This window comes from Syngnathus typhle, linkage group LG9, assembly GCF_033458585.1.
Source record: "Syngnathus typhle isolate RoL2023-S1 ecotype Sweden linkage group LG9, RoL_Styp_1.0, whole genome shotgun sequence".
Taxonomy (NCBI): domain Eukaryota; kingdom Metazoa; phylum Chordata; class Actinopteri; order Syngnathiformes; family Syngnathidae; genus Syngnathus; species Syngnathus typhle.
Window position 1 is genome coordinate 6,906,202 of NC_083746.1, and position 19,933 is coordinate 6,926,134.

General features: G+C 42.5%; 2 protein-coding genes across 2 annotated transcripts in view; both read right to left on the minus strand.

The window, feature by feature from the left end:
- Window positions 1-266: 266 nt before the first annotated feature.
- Window positions 267-4,539, minus strand: tlr7 (toll-like receptor 7). The gene is made up of 2 exons (XM_061286811.1): window positions 4,395-4,539; window positions 267-3,566 (listed from the first exon to the last, which is right to left on the minus strand). Exons 1-2 carry the CDS (start codon window positions 4,407-4,409, stop codon window positions 432-434), a joined length of 3,150 nt encoding a protein of 1,049 aa, XP_061142795.1. The 5' UTR covers window positions 4,410-4,539; the 3' UTR covers window positions 267-431.
- A 551-nt stretch (window positions 4,540-5,090) lies between these two features.
- Window positions 5,091-19,933, minus strand: part of frmpd4 (FERM and PDZ domain containing 4) — a 32,833-nt gene continuing 17,990 nt past the window's right edge. Inside the window, exons 3-17 of the mRNA XM_061286840.1 lie at window positions 17,158-17,274; window positions 13,484-13,644; window positions 13,232-13,334; window positions 12,615-12,660; window positions 12,008-12,112; window positions 11,378-11,485; window positions 10,949-11,200; window positions 10,707-10,843; window positions 10,405-10,531; window positions 10,154-10,243; window positions 9,864-10,046; window positions 9,664-9,796; window positions 8,498-9,451; window positions 6,835-8,001; window positions 5,091-6,718 (exon numbers count right to left, since the gene is read on the minus strand). Coding sequence (XP_061142824.1) covers window positions 5,562-6,718; window positions 6,835-8,001; window positions 8,498-9,451; window positions 9,664-9,796; window positions 9,864-10,046; window positions 10,154-10,243; window positions 10,405-10,531; window positions 10,707-10,843; window positions 10,949-11,200; window positions 11,378-11,485; window positions 12,008-12,112; window positions 12,615-12,660; window positions 13,232-13,334; window positions 13,484-13,644; window positions 17,158-17,274 — 4,840 coding nt within the window. The 3' untranslated portion in view covers window positions 5,091-5,561. The remainder of the gene's footprint in view (window positions 6,719-6,834; window positions 8,002-8,497; window positions 9,452-9,663; window positions 9,797-9,863; window positions 10,047-10,153; window positions 10,244-10,404; window positions 10,532-10,706; window positions 10,844-10,948; window positions 11,201-11,377; window positions 11,486-12,007; window positions 12,113-12,614; window positions 12,661-13,231; window positions 13,335-13,483; window positions 13,645-17,157; window positions 17,275-19,933) is intronic.

Sequence of the window (19,933 nt, forward strand, 5' to 3'; positions counted from 1 at the left end):
ACTTCCCTGTTTCATAAAATGTTGAATAAATGAGAAGTCATTTATGCCTGCAAAGAAGCACTCATATGGCTTTATTTGGATCTTAATGTTCATAGAATGGTCACAGTAAATGATGCATCCTTGGCGGGTACATAGGAGTACTTAAGAATGCTACATGTGCCAAAACTTTTATCAGTGTAAAAAATAATTGTAAATGTTAAAATGGTAAATGCACTTATTCACACACCAATGAGAATTGTAAAGTGAAATAATCAATTCCACGCTCAAACTGTCACAATTATAATCTTTATTAAATAAATTGGAAGTTGTAAGCAAGATTTGAACATTTTGAAGTGTAGTTTTAAGAGAAGTCAACCGCTGAAGAGTAAATTGTTTAACTGACACACAATAAAGAAATAACAGGAAGGTCATACTGGTCATACTGGTTTGTTTTAGAGCGTCTCTTTGAAGAGATTGTTGTATTGCTTGTGGCCTTCAGTGGCCAAAACGCTTCTCACGCTGAACCAGAAGTACGGCTGAGCCTGTGGGTTTGTTGGCCACTCGAGAACGGAGCGTTTGTACAACCGTTTACGTAATCTAAGGTACTTGGAATTACAAGGCACTTGCTCCAAGAGGATCAAGACGATAACATCATTTTTTTCATCCATTAACCTTTGCTGGGCCATGTAAAAAGCAGTTTTGAAGTTCCCGCTTTTGATGTATTTATTGGTGAGAATAAAAACGGTCCTCTTGCTTTTTTGGATGCTCTGCGAGAGGTTGTCAATCAGAGGGTAGCCAGGAATCCAGTCTCTCTCCTCTAGACACAAAGTCAACCTGCGATCTCCTCGCTCCTCCAGATGGACACACATTTCCTTTGTAAGCCATTCCAACACAGCAGGATCTTCTTTGTCGTAACACACAAAGGCATCAAAGAGAGCATTCTGAGAGTAAAGGCGGCTGTAGCCCTTCAGCTTAGCCCGGCAGAAATGGTAGATGTACCAGACGTCCCACAGGAAGAGATGACTGGAGATGCACAGGATGAGGAAGCTCAGTACCAGGGAAGCATTGAGCATGTAGAGAATGATCGCCAAGTCATTGTGTTGGCAGGCCAGCTGGTCAAACGAGATCACGGGCTGACCTCGTTGTTTCTCCGGAGCGGCGCAGGTCACGTCCGTGGCCAGTTTAGGGATGGGCACTTTGGTGCTGTTGAGCCACGTGACAAAAGAAGTGACATTGCAAGTGCACACAAAATCATTGTTGTGCAAAAGTAGCTCATCCATCTGATTGACGACGTCCTCCGGAAAACTCGATTGTTCGATGTGTCGAATGTTGTTAAAGCTAATGTCTAAATATTTCAGGTTATTAGCGTCCTTGAGGAAATTTGGGGTGAGGGTCAAAATTCGGTTTTTCCTTAAGATGAGCCTTTGGAGAGATCTGGTACAATTTGAGAGCATGTTGGGAACAGTCGATAAACTGTTTCCGCTGAGATCTAAAACTTTCAGCTCTTGTATAAGTTGTAATTTTTCCCAAAGAAACGATTTCAGTCGGTTGTTTTTGATGTAGAGCTCCGAAAGCTTTTCCGGCAGACTGCTGAACACTTGATACGGGATAAAATTGAGATTGTTTTGAGAAATGTCCAGTGCCCTCAGGTTAAGCAGTTTCTTGAAGTAATTGACAAATCTGATGTCTCCGTCTCTCCATAATAAATCAAGTCGGTTATCTCTGAACTCGAGAATTTCCAAAGAATCACTCTCCATCTCAGTGTTTGTCGAAATCCAAATCTTGTTGTGGTTCATGCGTAGCTCTGTCAGTTTTTTGAGGTTCTTTGTAAAGTTCAGCATGTGAGTAACGCCCTCAGATTCAAAATAATGGTTGTTGTAGCTAATATCAAGGACTTGGAGATTTTTCAGCTCTTGAAAGGCGGTGGAGTAGCGCAGGTCCAGACGATTAAACGTGAAGTCTAAATATCGTAGATGAGTCAGGTAGGTAAATTCCGAACCATTCAGACTTTGGCTCATTGCGTTTCCAGAGAGATTAAGGCACCGAAGCTCGGACAGATTTAAAAAGCCCGCATGCAAGAAGAAAATGTTATTCCTGCTTATATCCAACATTTTGCCGTACTTAATGCATTCCTTTTTGGCAAACGACACAGGAGGTCCAAATTCTTTATCTTTATTTTCGCACCTGCGTGCTTCTTCATCATATCGGAAGTACTGCATTTCTTGCACTTGCTTTTTTTGGTCGGCTAGCATTTGAGGCCAGAGCAATGGCCTCACCTTTCTTCCGACGGCCTTTTGTTCTTCGGACGAGGCCGATATTTTGTTGTCGGAGAGGCTGACCATTTTGTAGCTGGGCAAGCCCATTAGGATACTAAGGTTGGTATTTTTAATAAAGTTTGTACCGAGGTCTACGACTTCTAAATGCTGTAGAGACTTTAATGGAGCAATGCCCTCCGGTTCCAGCTGCTGGAACACAAAGCCTTTTATACGAAGGATTCTAAGGGACTTTAGTTGGGAAAAATGTTGACTCAAAGTTAGAGTTTGGGGATATTGCGCGAGTATATAGTTAAATGAAAGGTCCAATTCCTCTAGACTGCCTAGAAAATGTGGGAAGTCTGTCATTTCTATCTCTTTCCCTAAATTGTTTGAAGATAGATCAAGGACTCTCAGGTGTGTTGTGGCGTTGAACCATTCAGCCATCACGAATCTCAAAGAGTTACTGTGCAGTTTGAGAACCTGGAGTTTCGTCAACATTTTAAAAGCTGACTTGCTTATTTGGAGCGGGGACTCGTTTGGGCAAGGGGTACACGGGAAGGGAACATTGTAACATCGGGGACAGTTTCCGCTTAAGTCGAGGAGCTCTAAGTTTGTTAGGTTTTGGAAATCCTCTTCTGCGACCGCTTCGATTTTATTGTTGTACAGATACAACTTCTTCAGACTTGTAGGCAGATGATGCGGGATAAAAGATAAGTTGTTTGATTTCAGAGATAACAGAGTTAAATTGTGAAGCTGTAAAAAGGTGCCATCTTCAATATAATAGGAAACATTGCACGGGTTTCGGTAGTAGCAGTTTTGACCCAGGTAAAGTGTCTCAACATTTTTGATGGTGGAGAAATTTGCTTTAAAAATCTGATAGATGTGATTGACTTCTAAGCTCAACAGGACGAGATCCGAAGGCAGTCCTTCAGGGATACTTCCAAGTTGGTTTCCATCTAGATATAGCGCTCGTAGTTTCCGTAGGCTGGCGAACGTATTTTCCTTTATCGTCAAACTCTTGGTGCAGATGTTGTCTTTGGATCCGATTTTAATGGGCATGCAGTTGCACCTCATGTCAAGCTCAGTCAGGTTGTCCAAGCCGCGAAAGGAGGTAGAGTTCAACTCAGGTATGTGGTTGATGGTGAGCGTCAGATTGGTGGTGTCGCTTGGAATGCCCGGCGGGATGTGTTTGAGGTTTCTTGCGCCGCAATCCACCAGCACCACGCTCCCGTTGTCAAACTCACTCACATCGCATTTCAGAGTTTTGGGGTAGTGGGTGATAGCTGCCCGTTTGGAAGGACAGCAGAAAAGTCCGAGGAGTGCTATGCGCATCTGTAAGGAAGCACACAATGTCTTCAGAGAAATCTGTGCCAGAGGAAGGGTCATATGACAGGCCTCTGTTAGGCCAATGTACAAAATCGAATGAGGCCTAACAGCAGTGGTAGCTGGTCAGTAGGAGCTAAGTCACTTTTAAAAGGTTCAAAGTGGAAAAATGAAATTATCCGTATGTATTTGTAGACAGGTAGAAGAAATAATATAGGTAGCAATGAGTAGAATTCATATATCTCGGAAAGAGAGAGAACATCAACAATAGATTCATACATATGTTTTTTTGTCCGTCCGTCCGTCAGCCCCGCCCGCCCGCCTGTCTGTCTGTCCGTCTATCTGTCTGTCCGCATATTAACCCACGGTGAAAGCTACTCCAGTGGTTACAGCCTATTAGAGATTTTCTTTTGAATGCATTATACATTATATGATAGCATATTAATAAACACGTACTAAGAAAGTACATTTTTAAAATTAATTCTATTAATTAGCATTTTTCTTTAGATACATGTTTTATGCCCAAATAGTCATACAATTTGAAATTGCTGTAGAGTAAATAAAGGTTTTGTAACGGTGGCCATAATGTTGTCATTGTTCATCACCAATATTTAGTTGAATACTGTGAGTAACCAAAACATTATAAACAGCTTTTCTTATGACTACGGTCCAAGACACTTAGTGTCAGCCAAAACTAAACATTATTATTTGATGAAGGCAGAACTTTTCTTTGTTGACTTTTCAGTATATAACCTTTAACAACAATTTACCTGACCTTGCCACTACTTCTTAATCGGAATATTTTACATGGCAAAATTAAGAATAAACGCTACTTACCAGCTGAAAGAACATGATGCGCACAAGAGATTCCAATGTAAAAGTGACTGAGAGATGAAAGTTGCAGGTGCTTCAACACCAACTGTACGCAGGAATCACTTCCCTATATGATCACACGCACACGTTTATCACATTGAACCTTTAACATGACTTCATTGACTGACATATATATGTATATATATCATAGTTGACAACTAAATATATGTTTATATGAGGCTTTTTTTTTTTTTTACTGTAAAATATTCAAAATACCTATCCAGGTCAAGCCCCTCCCCTTCCCCTTATCCTTCCCCTCACCCAGACATATTAACATTATGCAATGCTGCTCTGACACTTAACTCTGAACACTCATGCTGAAGTAGCCCACCATCATCCTCACTAATTCAAAAGGCACCATCAGCACTCAAGCTAGAGTAAATGCTAAAAGCATGAATTATTTCGCATACTTATGCAATGACACATGCAACCATGTGTGTGTGTGTGTGTGTGTGTGTGTGTGTGTGTGTGTGTGTGTGTGTGTGAGTAATGCAAATCAACAAACTCATCCTTCTCTCAGCTTGTGTTGTTCTGGTTCGACGGCTCAGAGACAAGAACACATTAGAAATGTGCCTGTGGAAAATAATGCAGAATTAATAAATTAGAAATTGTGCTTTGGCCATACATAAAAGTAGACATTGTAGACTTGTTTGAGGTATTTTAAAGTTTTAATGAAGTTGACTAAAACATGACAGGGAAAGTGTACACCGTGTACATGTACAGTAATCACCCAGCAAATGAAAAAGTGCATTATTTTAATTTAATCGCTTCATGTGCAATGATTTGTCCACAGCTGTGCGTAATATTTCCCCACCATAGTAGATATATATTTATATAGATATATTTTTTTAACTTTTTTTACAAAACAACATACTATGAGAAGTCTTTAATACAACCGTTATAGAATTTAGAATTTTCCTTATAATATACTATTAAATACTCAAGTGGAGGTCTATATGCATCGACTTAGAAGGCTTAAATCTTTTTAAAATTTCGTGTTTCAAATATTTCTACATTGTTTAATAAAATATAGTGTACACAAGGCATTTATTTTCTCTCACAGCAGTTCACATTTGTAGTTACACCCACGTCTCGTTAGGTTATGGCTTTCAAATCAATAATTGGGGTACGTTATTTGTAGCACAGTGTTGTCATTAAGTGGATTAGTGCGTCTATGATGGCAGCCATGTTGGCCGAGTGATGCATCAGCGCTTTCACGCTCGGGTCTTCGGGGGAGCTGACCAAAGACGCCTCGGCAGCTTTCAGCAGACACACGTAGTTGGTGAGCACCTCGTCCACCTTGGCTGCCAACCGGCGCCGCTCAGTGTCGCTGCGCAGGCCTTCCTCGAGGGACATGCAGGCCTGCGTGAGGCAGCAGAGTGTGTGGAAACTGTGCGTCAGCGTGAGCAGCAACTCCTCTGGGCTGCCGTACTCTGCGGCCATCTGAACGCAGGCGCCGCTCAGCACTTTAGCTTGCGTGATGAGCAGCTGAGAGAAGGTCTCCGTGTCCGTCTGGCCGGGCTCTGCGTTCTTACCTTTAGTCACGCGCCCGGAACGCAGCAGGCTAAGCATCTCTAAAGCGTCCGTCCGAGCGAGAGCAAACCCCGTTCGAAGGCTGTAGGTTTTTCCCTTCATTGAATTGACATGAGCCAACCTCTCCTCCAGGCTCATTTTTACCACACTACTCTGCTCAGCCTTCTTCTGGTCGATCGAGACGACAGAGAACCTGAGCTGGGAGGGCTCCCTGTTATCGGCGTTCTTCTGTTTCCAGGTGAAGCAGCAACTGACCGGCCTACGACATCTCAATGCACCTGCGTCCAGCCGCGCAGCTGCTACTGCTGACTGTGGCAGTCGTCCACATGCTGAATTTAGGGTGACCGAACCATGTGACAAGCTTTTGGTGACGGTTTTGGCGTACAGTATGCGCTGAGCTTTCGAGCGGTGTTGAGACTCCAATTTCTGACCGGCGCTCTTCCCCGTGAACGTGGCTTTGGTCCTCTCTAACAATGCCTCAAAGCTCCTGGAGCCCGGCATTATGGTGCTCCAGCTTCTCCTACGCATGGGAACCCTGCGTGGCTTCCTGAGGCTGTCTTTGAGAAGGTCACATGAGGATCCGCTCGAGGGAGAAGGCAGGGCACGTGGGCTAGACTCAGGTCTCTCCCAGTTTAGCCCAGTGGGCTCCGTGCAGCTTGCTAATAACGATGGTGACATGACTGTGGTGGTGTTACTGGTCTCATGACAGAGCGCTAAAGATGTCTCTTCTCCGAGCGTTCTCTGCTGTGCGCAGGCTACACTAGGGGGAGGAGGAAAACAGAGAACCGTTAAGCATCCAAATGACAATTTCAATATTTGATTTTTCGAACGTGCGTGAGTGAGTCAGTGGCATGCCATTACGTAGTTTTACCTGTGGTTTCTTTTATCTTTGATAATCTGTGACCACTGTCCCGGCTGTTTCCAAACCCAGAGTCGGCACTGGTCGTTGCCTGGCTCTTCCTCAGTTGCGTGGGTTCTTTATTTGGTCCCGGCGAGGCATAAGCCTTTTCCTCAGCAGAAGTTCCATAACTCAACCCCTTCAGCGAGGAGTCGGACAGTACATGCGCGTTGTCGGTGACACAAAGGGGAGAATCCATCGGAGTGACACAGCTGCTGCTCCCCGTGCTACATCCGGCATCTATAGAGGAGCATTGTGAACTTTGGAGACTATGAGCCCCCTCACTCTGCAAAGACGACATGCGCTTGCTCAAATGGTATTCGTATAGCCGTGTGACGTCTTGCTCCGATGACGTCTTCTTCATTTGCTGCTCACCGTCCCGTGAAGTATCAACGCCCTCTGGTCCTTTGGAGGGAGAGCGGAGTTGGCTGTTTAACGGTTGGCTTCTTTCATCTGAGTCCTGTTTCCCTCCCTTTACTGTCAACCTCTCTGTGTGGGAGGCCTGTGACTCATTCACATATTCTGGAGAGAGAGTATCGTCCATTTTGTTTCCCGGCGCTCTGTGCAGCCATTTATGATGGCGCTCTTTGAGGGGAGTTCGCCCCAGATCAAGCTGATTGACATAATAGGAATCCCTCACCGTGAAGGTGTTATACTTCCCAACAAGATGCAGTGGCTCTTCCTTAGCTAGCTCTTGGGAAGTCACGTGGGATCTTTCCAAAGTGTCGCAGGTGTCTCGGTGGGTTCGGTTCTCCAAATCCGTTTGCTTTCCTCTGTGCCTGCTCATAATCGAGTCGATATGTATCTTAGTGAAGTATTCACTGACTGATTTCATTTCCATTGTTTCTGGCTCCATTTCACCACCGTCAGAGTGGAAAAGTTGTGAGGAGGCATTGGTCGCGGATTTCAGTTCCTCACCCTGATGCTCCTGTATGGTTCCGGCAACACTTTCACCAAGTCCCTCTGTCTTTTCATCATTGGTGGTGTGGTAACCATCCGTCACTGCTACATGCATCCTCAAGTGGTGGTCCGAGTGTCTCTGGGCGGTGGCTAGTTCCGAACTTTCCGTCATCTCTGAGGAGTTTGTCTCATTGCCAGAATCTGATGACTCTGGACTAAACGCTCGTGATATTTCTACACCTGTATGCCACACAAAGACAAAAACATTATTAGAACATTCTTTGGAGACATCTCGGAAAACAGAATGAGTGAAATGCAAAGATGGTAATTGAGCGGCTATGAAAGAATGGATGAAGAATTCCTTTTTGATATCACAAAAAACCCTTTCTTGATGATATGTAGTTGTAAAACTGCTAGTGCCATCTGAAATGGATTTTTAGATTTTTTAGATTATCCAGCTAAAAAGCTCACCAGATGTTTATTTACCATTATTTTGGTACAGTACTAACAAACATCTAATGTGTAGGTAAAACGGTTGCCAAATATAAACAAATCAAATGAACAATTAGGTAATGAAAATGAATATGATGCACAAATGACTGAAGAAACTCACACAAATGGAAATATAGAACAAAATGAGCTTTATTGGAAAAAAATGAACAGCAACAAATGAAAAGTGAATGGCTGGAGTATTTGTGATGTTAATGAATGAATGTTACAATAGTAAAATGGGAACCTGTGCTGCTCTCAGACTGCGCGGGTTCCTCGGATGCAGCGAGGGCCGCCAGTGCTTGCAAGGTAGACACAACTGCTTCGTCCAGTGGCTCTCCCTGGTTCTGAGCTCTGTGGCCGGGCACTGAATCTATGAGGGACACCGGGACGTCATTTCGACCCCCCTGGGCTTGACTCCCAGCCTCCTGCTGCTCTTCCTCATCTGAGCTGTCCCTAAAGCCAGGAGGAGGAGCAGCAATGGCCAGGTTGAGCGAGTGCAACAGTACATCGTTATCCTCCTCGTCGTTACCCTCCGGTGGCGGCGGGAGCGAGGTTAAGTCAATGATGTCATCACTGGACCCTGAGAGGGACAGCAATGTAGGCTTGTCAATGTCACTCATCACCAAGTCCTCTTCGCAGCTGATGTCATCCTCGTCTTCCGCGTCATCCGTTGTTTCTGCGTAGCAAATATCGTGCAGCAGCGGCTCCTCAAACATTTTGGTGGAATACTGATATCCATCGCCGTCTTCTAGGGCATCCATCATCTTGTAGTCCTCCTCAAGTCGCCTGTACATCGGGCTGTGATTGTCCATAATCTCAAAAGTGTCATCCATCAGTCTCTGGTAGCCCAGATTTTGGGGGTTTATGGTGTCTAAGGGAGGATCTTCAAAAATGAAAGACACCTTTGCATTCCTACAGGGTTCTTGGCCTTTGGTTCTTGGGACATTAAGGTATGTTTGGGTGGGTGGTACCCTGCAGAACTCCGCCCTTTCAACTATATGTGTGGAATGCTGCGCCTGGTGGATCTCTGCCATGTAGGAGGGTTGCCCTTCACATCTGCTGCGGTCCAGATATTCACACTCCTGGTCTGAGAAGTCCTGGCTGCACCTCTGGTTGTTTCTATCTTCGTATCCCTTTTGGGGTGTGCTATATGTACACTCGATGGGCTGGTAGTTCTGCTTGATCCTTCCTACATGGCCTGCACATAGAAGCACAAATAAAAAAAACCTCAATGACAGACTGATATCAGAATTGTCAAATCTGGGTCCAGAAAGTAAAAACCCTGCCACAGTTTGGCTTGCGCCGGGAGCTAGCTTAAATCAACTGTGGCTAAAGCTAAACTGCAGTAGTGATTCATTTTTCTGGACCTGGATTTGACACCTGTGACTGAAACGGCCTTTGTGGACATACTTCTACCCAAACTGTCTGTGTTCTTGGCCACATTGAAGATGGAACGGCGAGAATCCACCAGTAATCGGTAGTATCCAGCAGTCAGACAGGCCAAATTCATCGCATCAACAGGCTCCATTAAGAGAGTGATCGGCTGTGAAAGAGGCAGAAAAGTCAATTAATCACAGAGATCATTTTTTAACATCGAAACTGATTCCAACCTTAACATCCAGAACATGTAGCTCCACTCGAACTTTATTTTCATCTTCCGCGTACATCTCGATGCGATTGACGTGGCTGAAATCAGCCAGGAGTGCCACCAGGTTTGTTTTGGTGTTAATCACATGGCTAATGCCATATCTGGGCCCAACCAGCAAGGTCACTTCAGTGTGCTTCTCGCCTTGCTGTGAATAGAATCAGCACAACTATCATTTCCCCATATAGAGTGCACTGAGTAGTCCATGCCACATATCGTTAAAAGGAGTTTGGCATAAAGAAGAGTTTCACTTACAATAAGTGTCGACTTAAACACCCGACCTCCATAAAGCCTCAAGTCACTGAGATACTTCAGATAATGGACCTTAGCCTGCAAGGCGGTCAGCTGGAATATTCAACATTAGATACAATCAGAAATGATTCATGGCAGAATTTCTCAGCGACTTCTACTGTATCTTAGTCAGGTTAAGGATTTCTTTTAGGTCCAGAGAGTAAAGGTAAAAATGGAGAAGAAAGAAGTACTATGAATGTGTCTTTTGCCGTTACCTTTTTACCAGGTGGAACTAGATTCTGGTTGGTTTTGAGGATGTGAGTGAGTGCTTTTTTGATGTTTTTCTCTTTCATGCTGGACAGCACTGCGGGAGGCAGGAACAAGGCCAGCCCCCACTCCTTCCTGTGGATGTACAATTCATAAACATTACAAAAGGTCAATCAATTGTGAGAAGAATTATAGGAAGAATTTTCATGTTCTACTCAAAATACGTACGGATTTGAAAGAGAAAGTAAATAATTCAACGGCTCTGACTCTCCCTTAGCATGTCAAGCTATTTGAAATCTTTTCTACTTACTCAATATACTTTAGGGAGACTTTCTGGGACTGCTTGGTATTGATGGTTAGAATATACATTTGCAGGGCAGCCAGACGGAGGGCGGTGTCATATTTCAGCTCTGACCCAAATCGCTCCAGTACCACATCATTACAGCTCTTGAGATGTAACAGAGAAAGAGAGAGGACAAGAGGTTACATTACAGACTGACTGCTCACAACTAGTTCAATAAACATGCATCTAATCTCTCATTTCTTCCTCACCTGGACATAGAGGTACTCAAACGCTATTGCATCTCTCCGAAGCAGCTCTAAAGGGTCCTTTGGGACAAAAGTGATGCGGAAAAAACACTTCATCTTGTGTGACCCTGGCCTCTTCGTCACCTGAATTAGCATTTCTTGCTCATGAAGGAGCATCAGTTTGCTGGCCGATCCTTCGGCTCGATGTTCCAGGATCAGAGAGAAGTGTTCGATGCTTTTAATGGACAGCTTCTCTTGTAGTGTCAAGATGACATCCTGTTCAAACATGAAAGCAAAAACAATTTCAAAGTAAAGCAGGTAACGAGGGTTAGTCCAATTTAAAGTGAGAATCTGACCACAGATATAACCCAAAAGGCCACAGTGAGCAGTTCAGTTGAAGCAATATAAAGTCGGTTCAGATCATATAATTATATTCCAGAGTGGCCACCTTACCTTAATAGATGTGTTGCTGTCAAATTTAAATGATTTAGTCTGGCCATTCTCCAGGTAGACCTTGAGAACATTTGGCATAAAAAGAAGTGAGTTGTCCTTCACAGTTTCCTGAGAAAGGAATGTAAACAAAAATAAAGGAAAACACAGAAGAATAGAGACATTATTTTAGGTTTTTTTTCTAAGCGGTGTGGAGACACGGGTCAAAAAGATGCTTAGTTTCACAGAAGAATATTTGAGTCTCCTTTTTAGGGTTTCTCTCAGCTCGTAATGATAGTCAAACAATTTGTCTCCACAAAAATGTAACATTAAAGGTCAGCTGAGCATCTCATTGTTGTACGCTTTCCGATTTAACACTACAGAATCACAGTTTGTTGTCTTAGCTGTCTGAAGCCCAAGGGTTCATTACAACAATGTATCAGCCGTTTTCCCCAAATCCGTTCCCACACTATAGTTGCTCTCTTTCTTTGTGACACATTTTACAAACCAGTCAAATGCTTTGCGGGGTAGCATGTGCCTCCATCTGTCACTCACGCCTACATGCTTTCTATTCCCGAGTGATGAAAGGAAGTATTGGCTTATCTGCTCTGTGTCAGCTTTAACACAAAAATGTTGAGCGCACGTGAGACTTACGGGAACCTGGCCGTTGATGATGACTTCTTCCGCAAAGCGGACTTTAACGGGATTTGTCTTTAATTTGGCCTTTTTGGCTGCGCTGATGAATGCCGACTTGGGTGACTTTGGGAAGGAAAGAAGAAAACAGGACAGTCAAGCCCTTCTAAAATGAATCCGATATACTATACCCCTCATCTTAACCCACAGTCCAAATGTATCCTCCTTTGAAGCCTAATAACCTTGGTCACCATCAAGAGTGTCATTGAGGCTGCAAAGAAGCGTCTTTTAAATGGAAGTCATTACAAACCGGAATTGAAGAGCTGCTTGGTTCTCTCGAGTATTATGAAACTCAACACAAAGCCTTTCCTTTCTGCTATTCAAATCTTGCTACAAATTTAATTGCTCATTGAATCTGAGAAATTGTTTCATCCAATAAGGCATCTTTGATTAATGCCAGATTACTGGTGAGAATTATAATATTCCAATTCTGCATTGTGGTGACTAACAGTTGTTATTGACTTCATCTGAGGTATGGAAAAGACTCACAATGAATACATTGGCAGTACATTTGGCTAATTTTCACATTAGAAGCTAACAAATGAACATCTAACTGGAAGATACTTACTGGGTAGGGTTGAACAACAGTCAACAAAATGGACTCCTTGCAGCTCCTGTAAAATAAAACATATCACAGCCTTATGCTTTGTGGAAAAAGGATCTGTCATCGATCCAAATATTGCCAAATTCGAGATGTTCCTCCCAAAACCAAATTCTTTAGTTTCAATCATCATTGCCGGTCGACGTTCATAGTATTTGGAAACCATATTTGGAATATAAATAATACATAAAAAAAAAAACAGATTAGAAGTATAATTAACACGTTAAAAACAAAATAACAAATATAAAAATATAATAAGTAAAAATAAATAATACATTGGAAAGAATAAAATACATTTTTTAAATGTTCAAATTCCAAATTGTACGACGTGAAATTCACTCGACTGTAATTCAAACTACATATAAACATATAAATATTGCATGGTCTTCTTCTAAGACCATTTGACATCTAATTGCATAAATATAGCTTTTACAGACTATTTACAGGCACAATAGCCACCATCTTACTCATGCACAGTGCATTGCAAGCTGATTTGAACATTTCGATAGTTGGCATAAAAATGCATGAGAACTGCCAGACTGTGTTAGTCAGATGAGTAAAAGTTTCTTTTTGTGTCGCCCTACCTGACAAGGTCAATAACCCTCTCCCTGGGTGCGGAACTGACTGGTTCATCATTGATCATGATGATCTCGTCCCCTGGGATGAGCTTGCCTTCTGACGGACCCCCTGTTCACATTCAAGAAAACATTCTTATTAGAATTGATGAATCATTTAAGTAAGCCTGCCCTAGATTTGTCATTTCTACTTGTATGGAGTATTTCCTAAGGTGCCGATGATTGGATGAGTGAGTCGTAGTAAAAGCTGAGTCATTTCACCTGGGGTGACTGAGCGGACCACCACGGGTTTCTCACTGCCTGCCACAAAACCAAAGCCAAGCACCGGGTCTCGTCTCATCTCCACTTTCCGGGGTGCTGGCTGCACAAATTTGTCTCCATCTAGGCGAACCTCTTCCAGGGAGCTGCTCTGGCTGAATTGGCTGCGAGAATAAGACAAGGAAGGATTCATGGCATTATGTTAGTTTGTTTTACTGTGAACTAGTTATGTCCCCGTGAGAATGGATTCATTTAAAATGAAAGCGAAAACACCAGGTTCTCATGTGATGTCATCTCTCGTGGGAATGCGACAGCCCTTGCATCTTCTACGACAATCTCGGCATCAACGCAGTGCAAAGCATTTTTTATTTTCCGTCCTTCCCCCTCCAAAGACTTTCTCAGCGCAGAATCAAAAGCAGAATCTTGCTAGCATCCGTCCATCCATTTTCTCAACGGCTTAATCCCATCTTGCTAGCAATGTTGGTTAATTAAAGCCTTGGGTTGAGGCAGACAGTGTGTAATTCGCATTTATTCTTGACACGTGTGCTATTCCACAATAATGACTAACAATTAACTGGTGACAAAAGAAAGACACAGCAAAATCTGTCAGTTGCCAAATTCAAGAAAAGAGGGAAAAGTGCTGCAGAATGTTGAGGAGTCAATTCATTCTTATGTATGTCTTGAAAATATAGCTTTTGAAACTTTTGGACAGACAAAGGAGTCTTTTATGTGCGGATTCTACTCTGTTAGGCAAGCATTGATATTAAAGTCAAAAGGTTCAGAAGCGTATCATTTACTGTCTTGTTTTTAATAACAAGTCAGACCCATTCAACACCATTTACAATGTAATCTCCATTCAGGAAGGGACATTTTGTTTTATGTGATGGCCTGGGGCTAAAATGTAGTTTTCTGGTATCACACCTCTCGGAAATGTTTACTTTTATTTTTTTTTAATTACAACCTTAATATCTTCCAGTAGCAGAGTCTGGCCATGAAAGAGCACAGCTTTAATTTGAGCCCCAACCTGTCTTATAGAGGGCTTCATGAAATGTCCTTTTCCCTCTTTGTAAATATTTATTGGCTAAATAAATCCACCAATTTTAGGGCTTTTTTCACGTTTGACATTTTTACCAAGAGTAGACCCACAAAAAAAATATCCTGAAGACAAGTAAAGTCTCCCATTCGGGTTTGATGGGGTTATTTGAGGGTCATTTCGGCCACTTCCAAAAACAAACCTTGACATTTTGTCTCATTGTGACGACACTTAAAACTTGATGGCTGGTGCGACGTTGCATGACGCACCACAAAACTCCCGATGCACAAGGTCAGAGCAAGATCAATCACCTCATACTGTTTATGTGATGAAAGTCCAGTCCTGAAATAATTCACAGCCTTCGCCCGACTGGCAGAAATGTATAGACGCAATAACTCTACTCTGACGTTGTGATTAACTTCCACCTCCGTGCATTGAGTCCATCCGGCGTGCTTGTCCGTGATGGGCTTGAGGCTGTGAAGGCCTGCTCATCCCTGTAATTTTTTAATATTCTTCACTTGCTAAAAGAGCTTGACATCAGTTATTGTTTTTTTTGTTGTCTTTTTTAAATCCTCCTTAAGTGAGGAGCTCAACAGATTGCCAAAAGCATACGGACCTGTATAGTCCGTTCCCCGGTGCCGGCCACCTGCTTAACATGGCTTCATTCCCATTATGTAGCTAGTTATAAACATTAGCAGCTACATAGCTCCTTGATGATTTTTAGAAAGACACCTAGAAAAAGATGCACAGACATCATTGCATTTGGATTTCATTTTGTATAATGCAGCGTGCCCCAAAATTCTGACAACCGCGGCATCATGCCGACAACAGTTGTTGTTCCAACAGGCACAATTTACATTTTGGAAAGAACAGAGCAGTGTTTCTCTTTTGTTCTCTGTTCACACCTGCTTTTTTTTTTTTTTTTGTAAACCGTGTTAGCAAATGACTCATGTTCCTTTGCTTTTTGTTTGAATTCTTATCCTCCATTTGTCAACATTTAAAAACGAAATACGGTGTTGTTGCTAGTCACGAGTGGCAACACTAACGTGTGTGACATTTTGCATCGCTCTGCTCATTTACACACACAAGTCAACTGCATCTCACTTATGGATATTTAGAGGAAATCAAATCCCCAAAAATATTTACAGTAATATATCCTATGCTCCCACACAACAGTTAGCTTTACTATGCGAGCAAACAAGAAACTGAATGAACAATATCAACATTTCATTTTACATCATTTGCTTAAAAAGAACTGCATGATTCAACAATCAATTAATATTATTACTAATTACTACTTTCACCACTGTCACTTTTTTCTTTTTCAGATTTTTTTGCATCTTGTGCTCTCAACATTTTTCATCTGAACCCCCCCCACTCAAGCTCATAGCTGGCAACACCAGCAGCACTCTTAAACAGGTAAGGTGAGGGAGGGGTAGAGAGATGGTAGAAGGTAAGGGAGGGGGGGAGAGTCAGGTGACGCTGTCCTGGCACGCTTTGCATATCAAAAACCACTTACTGCCATTTTTACGGAACTGTAAATTGGCTTTCAACATTTTGTGTCTCCCTTCAACAGTGTCTCTTTAAATGGCAACGGCGCTATTTTTTGTCAGACTCCCACTTAAGTTACCCGCAGCTTAGAAAAAACGCGAAACGTTGAGGATTGAATAGTTTTGAGAATATACGGTCAATACACTCATTTTATCGTCAATCCTTTAAAAAACAACAACATTGATGCTTAGCAGACATGGCATTCAGCAGTACTCCATCAAAACCATCTTTGTCAAATCAGCACTCTTTCAAAATCACTCCCTTGACTGCATCACATCCTTTTAATACCGTGTCACACTGTTAATATTAAATGCCCACTGGTTTATTTATATGTGCCGCTGTCACGCAGACAGGTTCCTTTAAAGAATGCTACCGATTTGCATTGTGCCCGCCGGCCTCTGTGACGAGCACACAAACGGACGTTTCATTATTCATGAGTCTCCCAAAAATTTGCACGAGCCACGTCTGACGCCGGAACAGCCTCCGTGAATCTGCCTGACGCAGATGCACTCTCTGGCTGCATCCAGCACTCTCACTTCTTATATAACACCTCTTCACATCACGCACGCCGGGCTACAACCCATGTGTGACTTGGCTTCACCTCCTCGTTGGCGCATCACGTAAATACTCAGGACAGAGAGGAGAATTAAAGATCAAAAATGTCAATCGGTTTATCTGTAAAGTCCAGTCTAACATTTCACCATTATTAAAACACATATACAACACAGACTTAGCATCTCTTTACCTTCACGTGACAGTTAATTAAGCCGGAATCCTCTGACGAATGAGCCAAGTAGCAGTTTGAAAATCAAATTACCCCGCAGGTAAATTTCGTTTAAAAAAAAAAAAAAAAGAAGTCCTGCATACAGAAGGCTGCGTGCAGAGTGTGGTGGGTGTGTGAGAGGAAGAGTGTGGTGTGCAGGGCACAGAGAAAAAGAAAGAAAGAGAGAGAGTGCACAGCAGGGTAAGGAAAAGCGAATCAGTATTCCGAATGCACAGATGGAGATGCCGTGGAGGCGGTGACGCTGCTGGAATAATCATAGCTTTGCCAAGTGGTCTGAAACATCTGGGGGGGCTCTTTTAAAACACTCACTTGATGTAGCAGTCACGCCCCTCTCTATTGCTGCCCATGTCCCAGCCATTGGGGGGTCCCTGCGAGGTACTCCACGTCCCCGAAGGGGGCGGCCAGCCTGACGACTTGGTCCTGTGGCTGCAGACGATAGAAGGGAAGAGGCATCAAGTCGAGAGCGCCAAAAAACAAGAGTCGTGGCCCTAAGGGGGAATTTTGACTCAGACAAGACGAAGTTTGAAGAATGGTTTTTCCTTTGAGACTTTCAGACATGACATTTCTTATCTATCCATCCGTACATTTTTTATAGCACTTATCCTGTTCAAGGCAGTCTGGATCCTATCCCGGGGGACTTAAGGAGAAAGACAGGTTAGAGACTGGACTAAGCATTACAGTCATAAGCAGGACACACTGGCGGAGCTAGGATTTTTTTCATTTGGGGGGAGATATCTCAAGGGGTCCGCAAAACAAACAAAAAATGTTTAAAAAAAACACTTGCTGATTAAAAATCACTATATCCCCCCCTTCAGGGTATGGGTGGAGATGTGAAAAAACAAATTATTGGAAAAATACCCTAAAGACTGGTCTGGCTTCCCCACTTTATCTGTCTGTTTACATGACAACAGTGTCATGGAGACTGAAAATTAGTGATGTGCAGCTCACTTCTGAAATATCAATACCTCCATTAGCTCATCTTAGTTGGTACTTCAGTCATTTGAGGTAATGGACTGCATCTTGAAAAATAACTATTTAGACTTTGGCTAAATGACACAGGGTTGTTGGGGACCTGTTTTTGTTTCGCCTAGGGAGGTGCGTGATGCGTGATGCATAAGCGTTAGCAGCACATCACGCACGCTGCTTAGTCAGTCGCTCAGTCAGTCAGTCTGACTCTATTCCATCGCATTATGCCAGAGCTTGTTCAGCTCCACAAACAACCGAGATGCGGTTTGTGGAAAAACACTGAAGAGTTGTGGCAACACAACAAACCTTTTGAAACGCTTAAATCACGACGCAGAATATGAGACATTTTTTTATGAGGCGGACTGTCTCATGTTCTCTATGAACCAAAACAACATTAGATTTATTCATTTACCTCAAAATATGTGATTAAATATGCATAAAATAAGACGCGATTGCATGTCCTTATATGTTCCTTGAAGGGTGAGTTGAAATGGGCTCAAAGGGGGCTTGATATTATTAGCAACAAAATGCAAACCTACATATATATATATATATATATTCTGCATTTCAATATCGGAGTTATAATGGAAATAAATGAGCTGTAGGCTTTGGCGGGTGATAAAAGGCTAAAGTGATCAGCGATCCCAACGTGATCAACTGGACAATGTTGAGTATAAAAAATACAAACCAAATTAATTACATAAGCATATCTCATGCTTGTACTTGTGACAGGCATGAAATTGGCTTTTATTTCTCCAGTCAGCACATTCTAAATGACAAATTTCCCGCTAAAGAACTTTTAATCAGATGCACTCAAAAGCAAATGCGAAACTCAAATGGATTCTGGGAAGTTTATCAGAGAATAAAAACAGCCTTTGTCCACAAATACAGTTGACCTGATCCGAGGCCACGCGTTGCGGTCTCGTCATTTCGTGTCACCAAGGCCGAAATTGTCCTCGGTGACTACTTGCAGATAAAAAAGTAAGAAGCACTTCCAGGATTTTTTTCGCGTCTTAATGCTTGGAAATATTCAAGGCCTGAATAAATGTTCTCTCAATTCAATTAGGACATCTTTGTTTGAGTGCACTGTGATGATGCCATCGCTTTGACAAGGTAGCTTCAAATGGGTACAGCATTTTTTTCTATTGTTTTTAACCTTCATACATATTCACAAGAATCCAATTTGCATTTGGTAGTGAGTGGGTGGGTGGGGGTCATAAGGTGATTGCAGAAGACTGAGGTAAACACCATTTTGGCCAAGGATATCTCAGGTGGTCTGCAAACAATGATTATTATTATTACAATTATTATTATTTACAAATGCAAAAAATCTTTCAGAAAACTCAAACAAAAATCATAATTTACCGCCAGGGTACGGGTGAAGATCTGTAAAAAAAATCTATTATCTGGCCTAGCACCTGGTATATTTTTGGTAGGGGGGTTGTGCCACATGATCTTTTCAAAGTCTTGACCTTAACTAGATTATGGTTAATGTAATTTTCACTCACCTAAGGCCATTACTACTACAGACTGTATTTCTTGATTCGAAATTGTGCAATTTTGGATCTTTTGTGTTTTCATATCGATAATTGAATAATTTTCTTCTTGATCTCTTTCTTGGGTCGTCTTTGTATCTGCACATCGAGAGCAGTGGCACTAAGTTATGTCACTTCAAAAGCTCGTTTTCCGTGTAACAGGGCTCTTTGCATCCATTATTCAAAGCCTGCTTGTTAATGCTTCCCTAGTTATTGTAGCAGCCATAATAAGTTGTGTGCAGTGCTCTCGCATCTGCATGGGTGGCTTTGTTAATGCTGTGTCCGAGAGCATGCCCTGCTCGCATGTGCACACGTGCCGGGGCCATGAGATGTGAAGAATATCATGCCCTCTCCTCAACAGCGCAGCAGTGTTTTGCCATAAAATGAAACAAGCCGACTAGCTATCGAAAATATTGTTTTTTCCTCTGGCGCACACTGTTCATGTGAGGCAACGTGTTTGCTTCCCCAAAGCAGCAGTGGGCTGTGTGAATTTCCAGTTGCATGGATTTATATTTGACACACAGAGCATTTGCTTGGAAAAGGCCTTGCGGTGTATATTTAGAACACGTTTACTGCATCCAAAA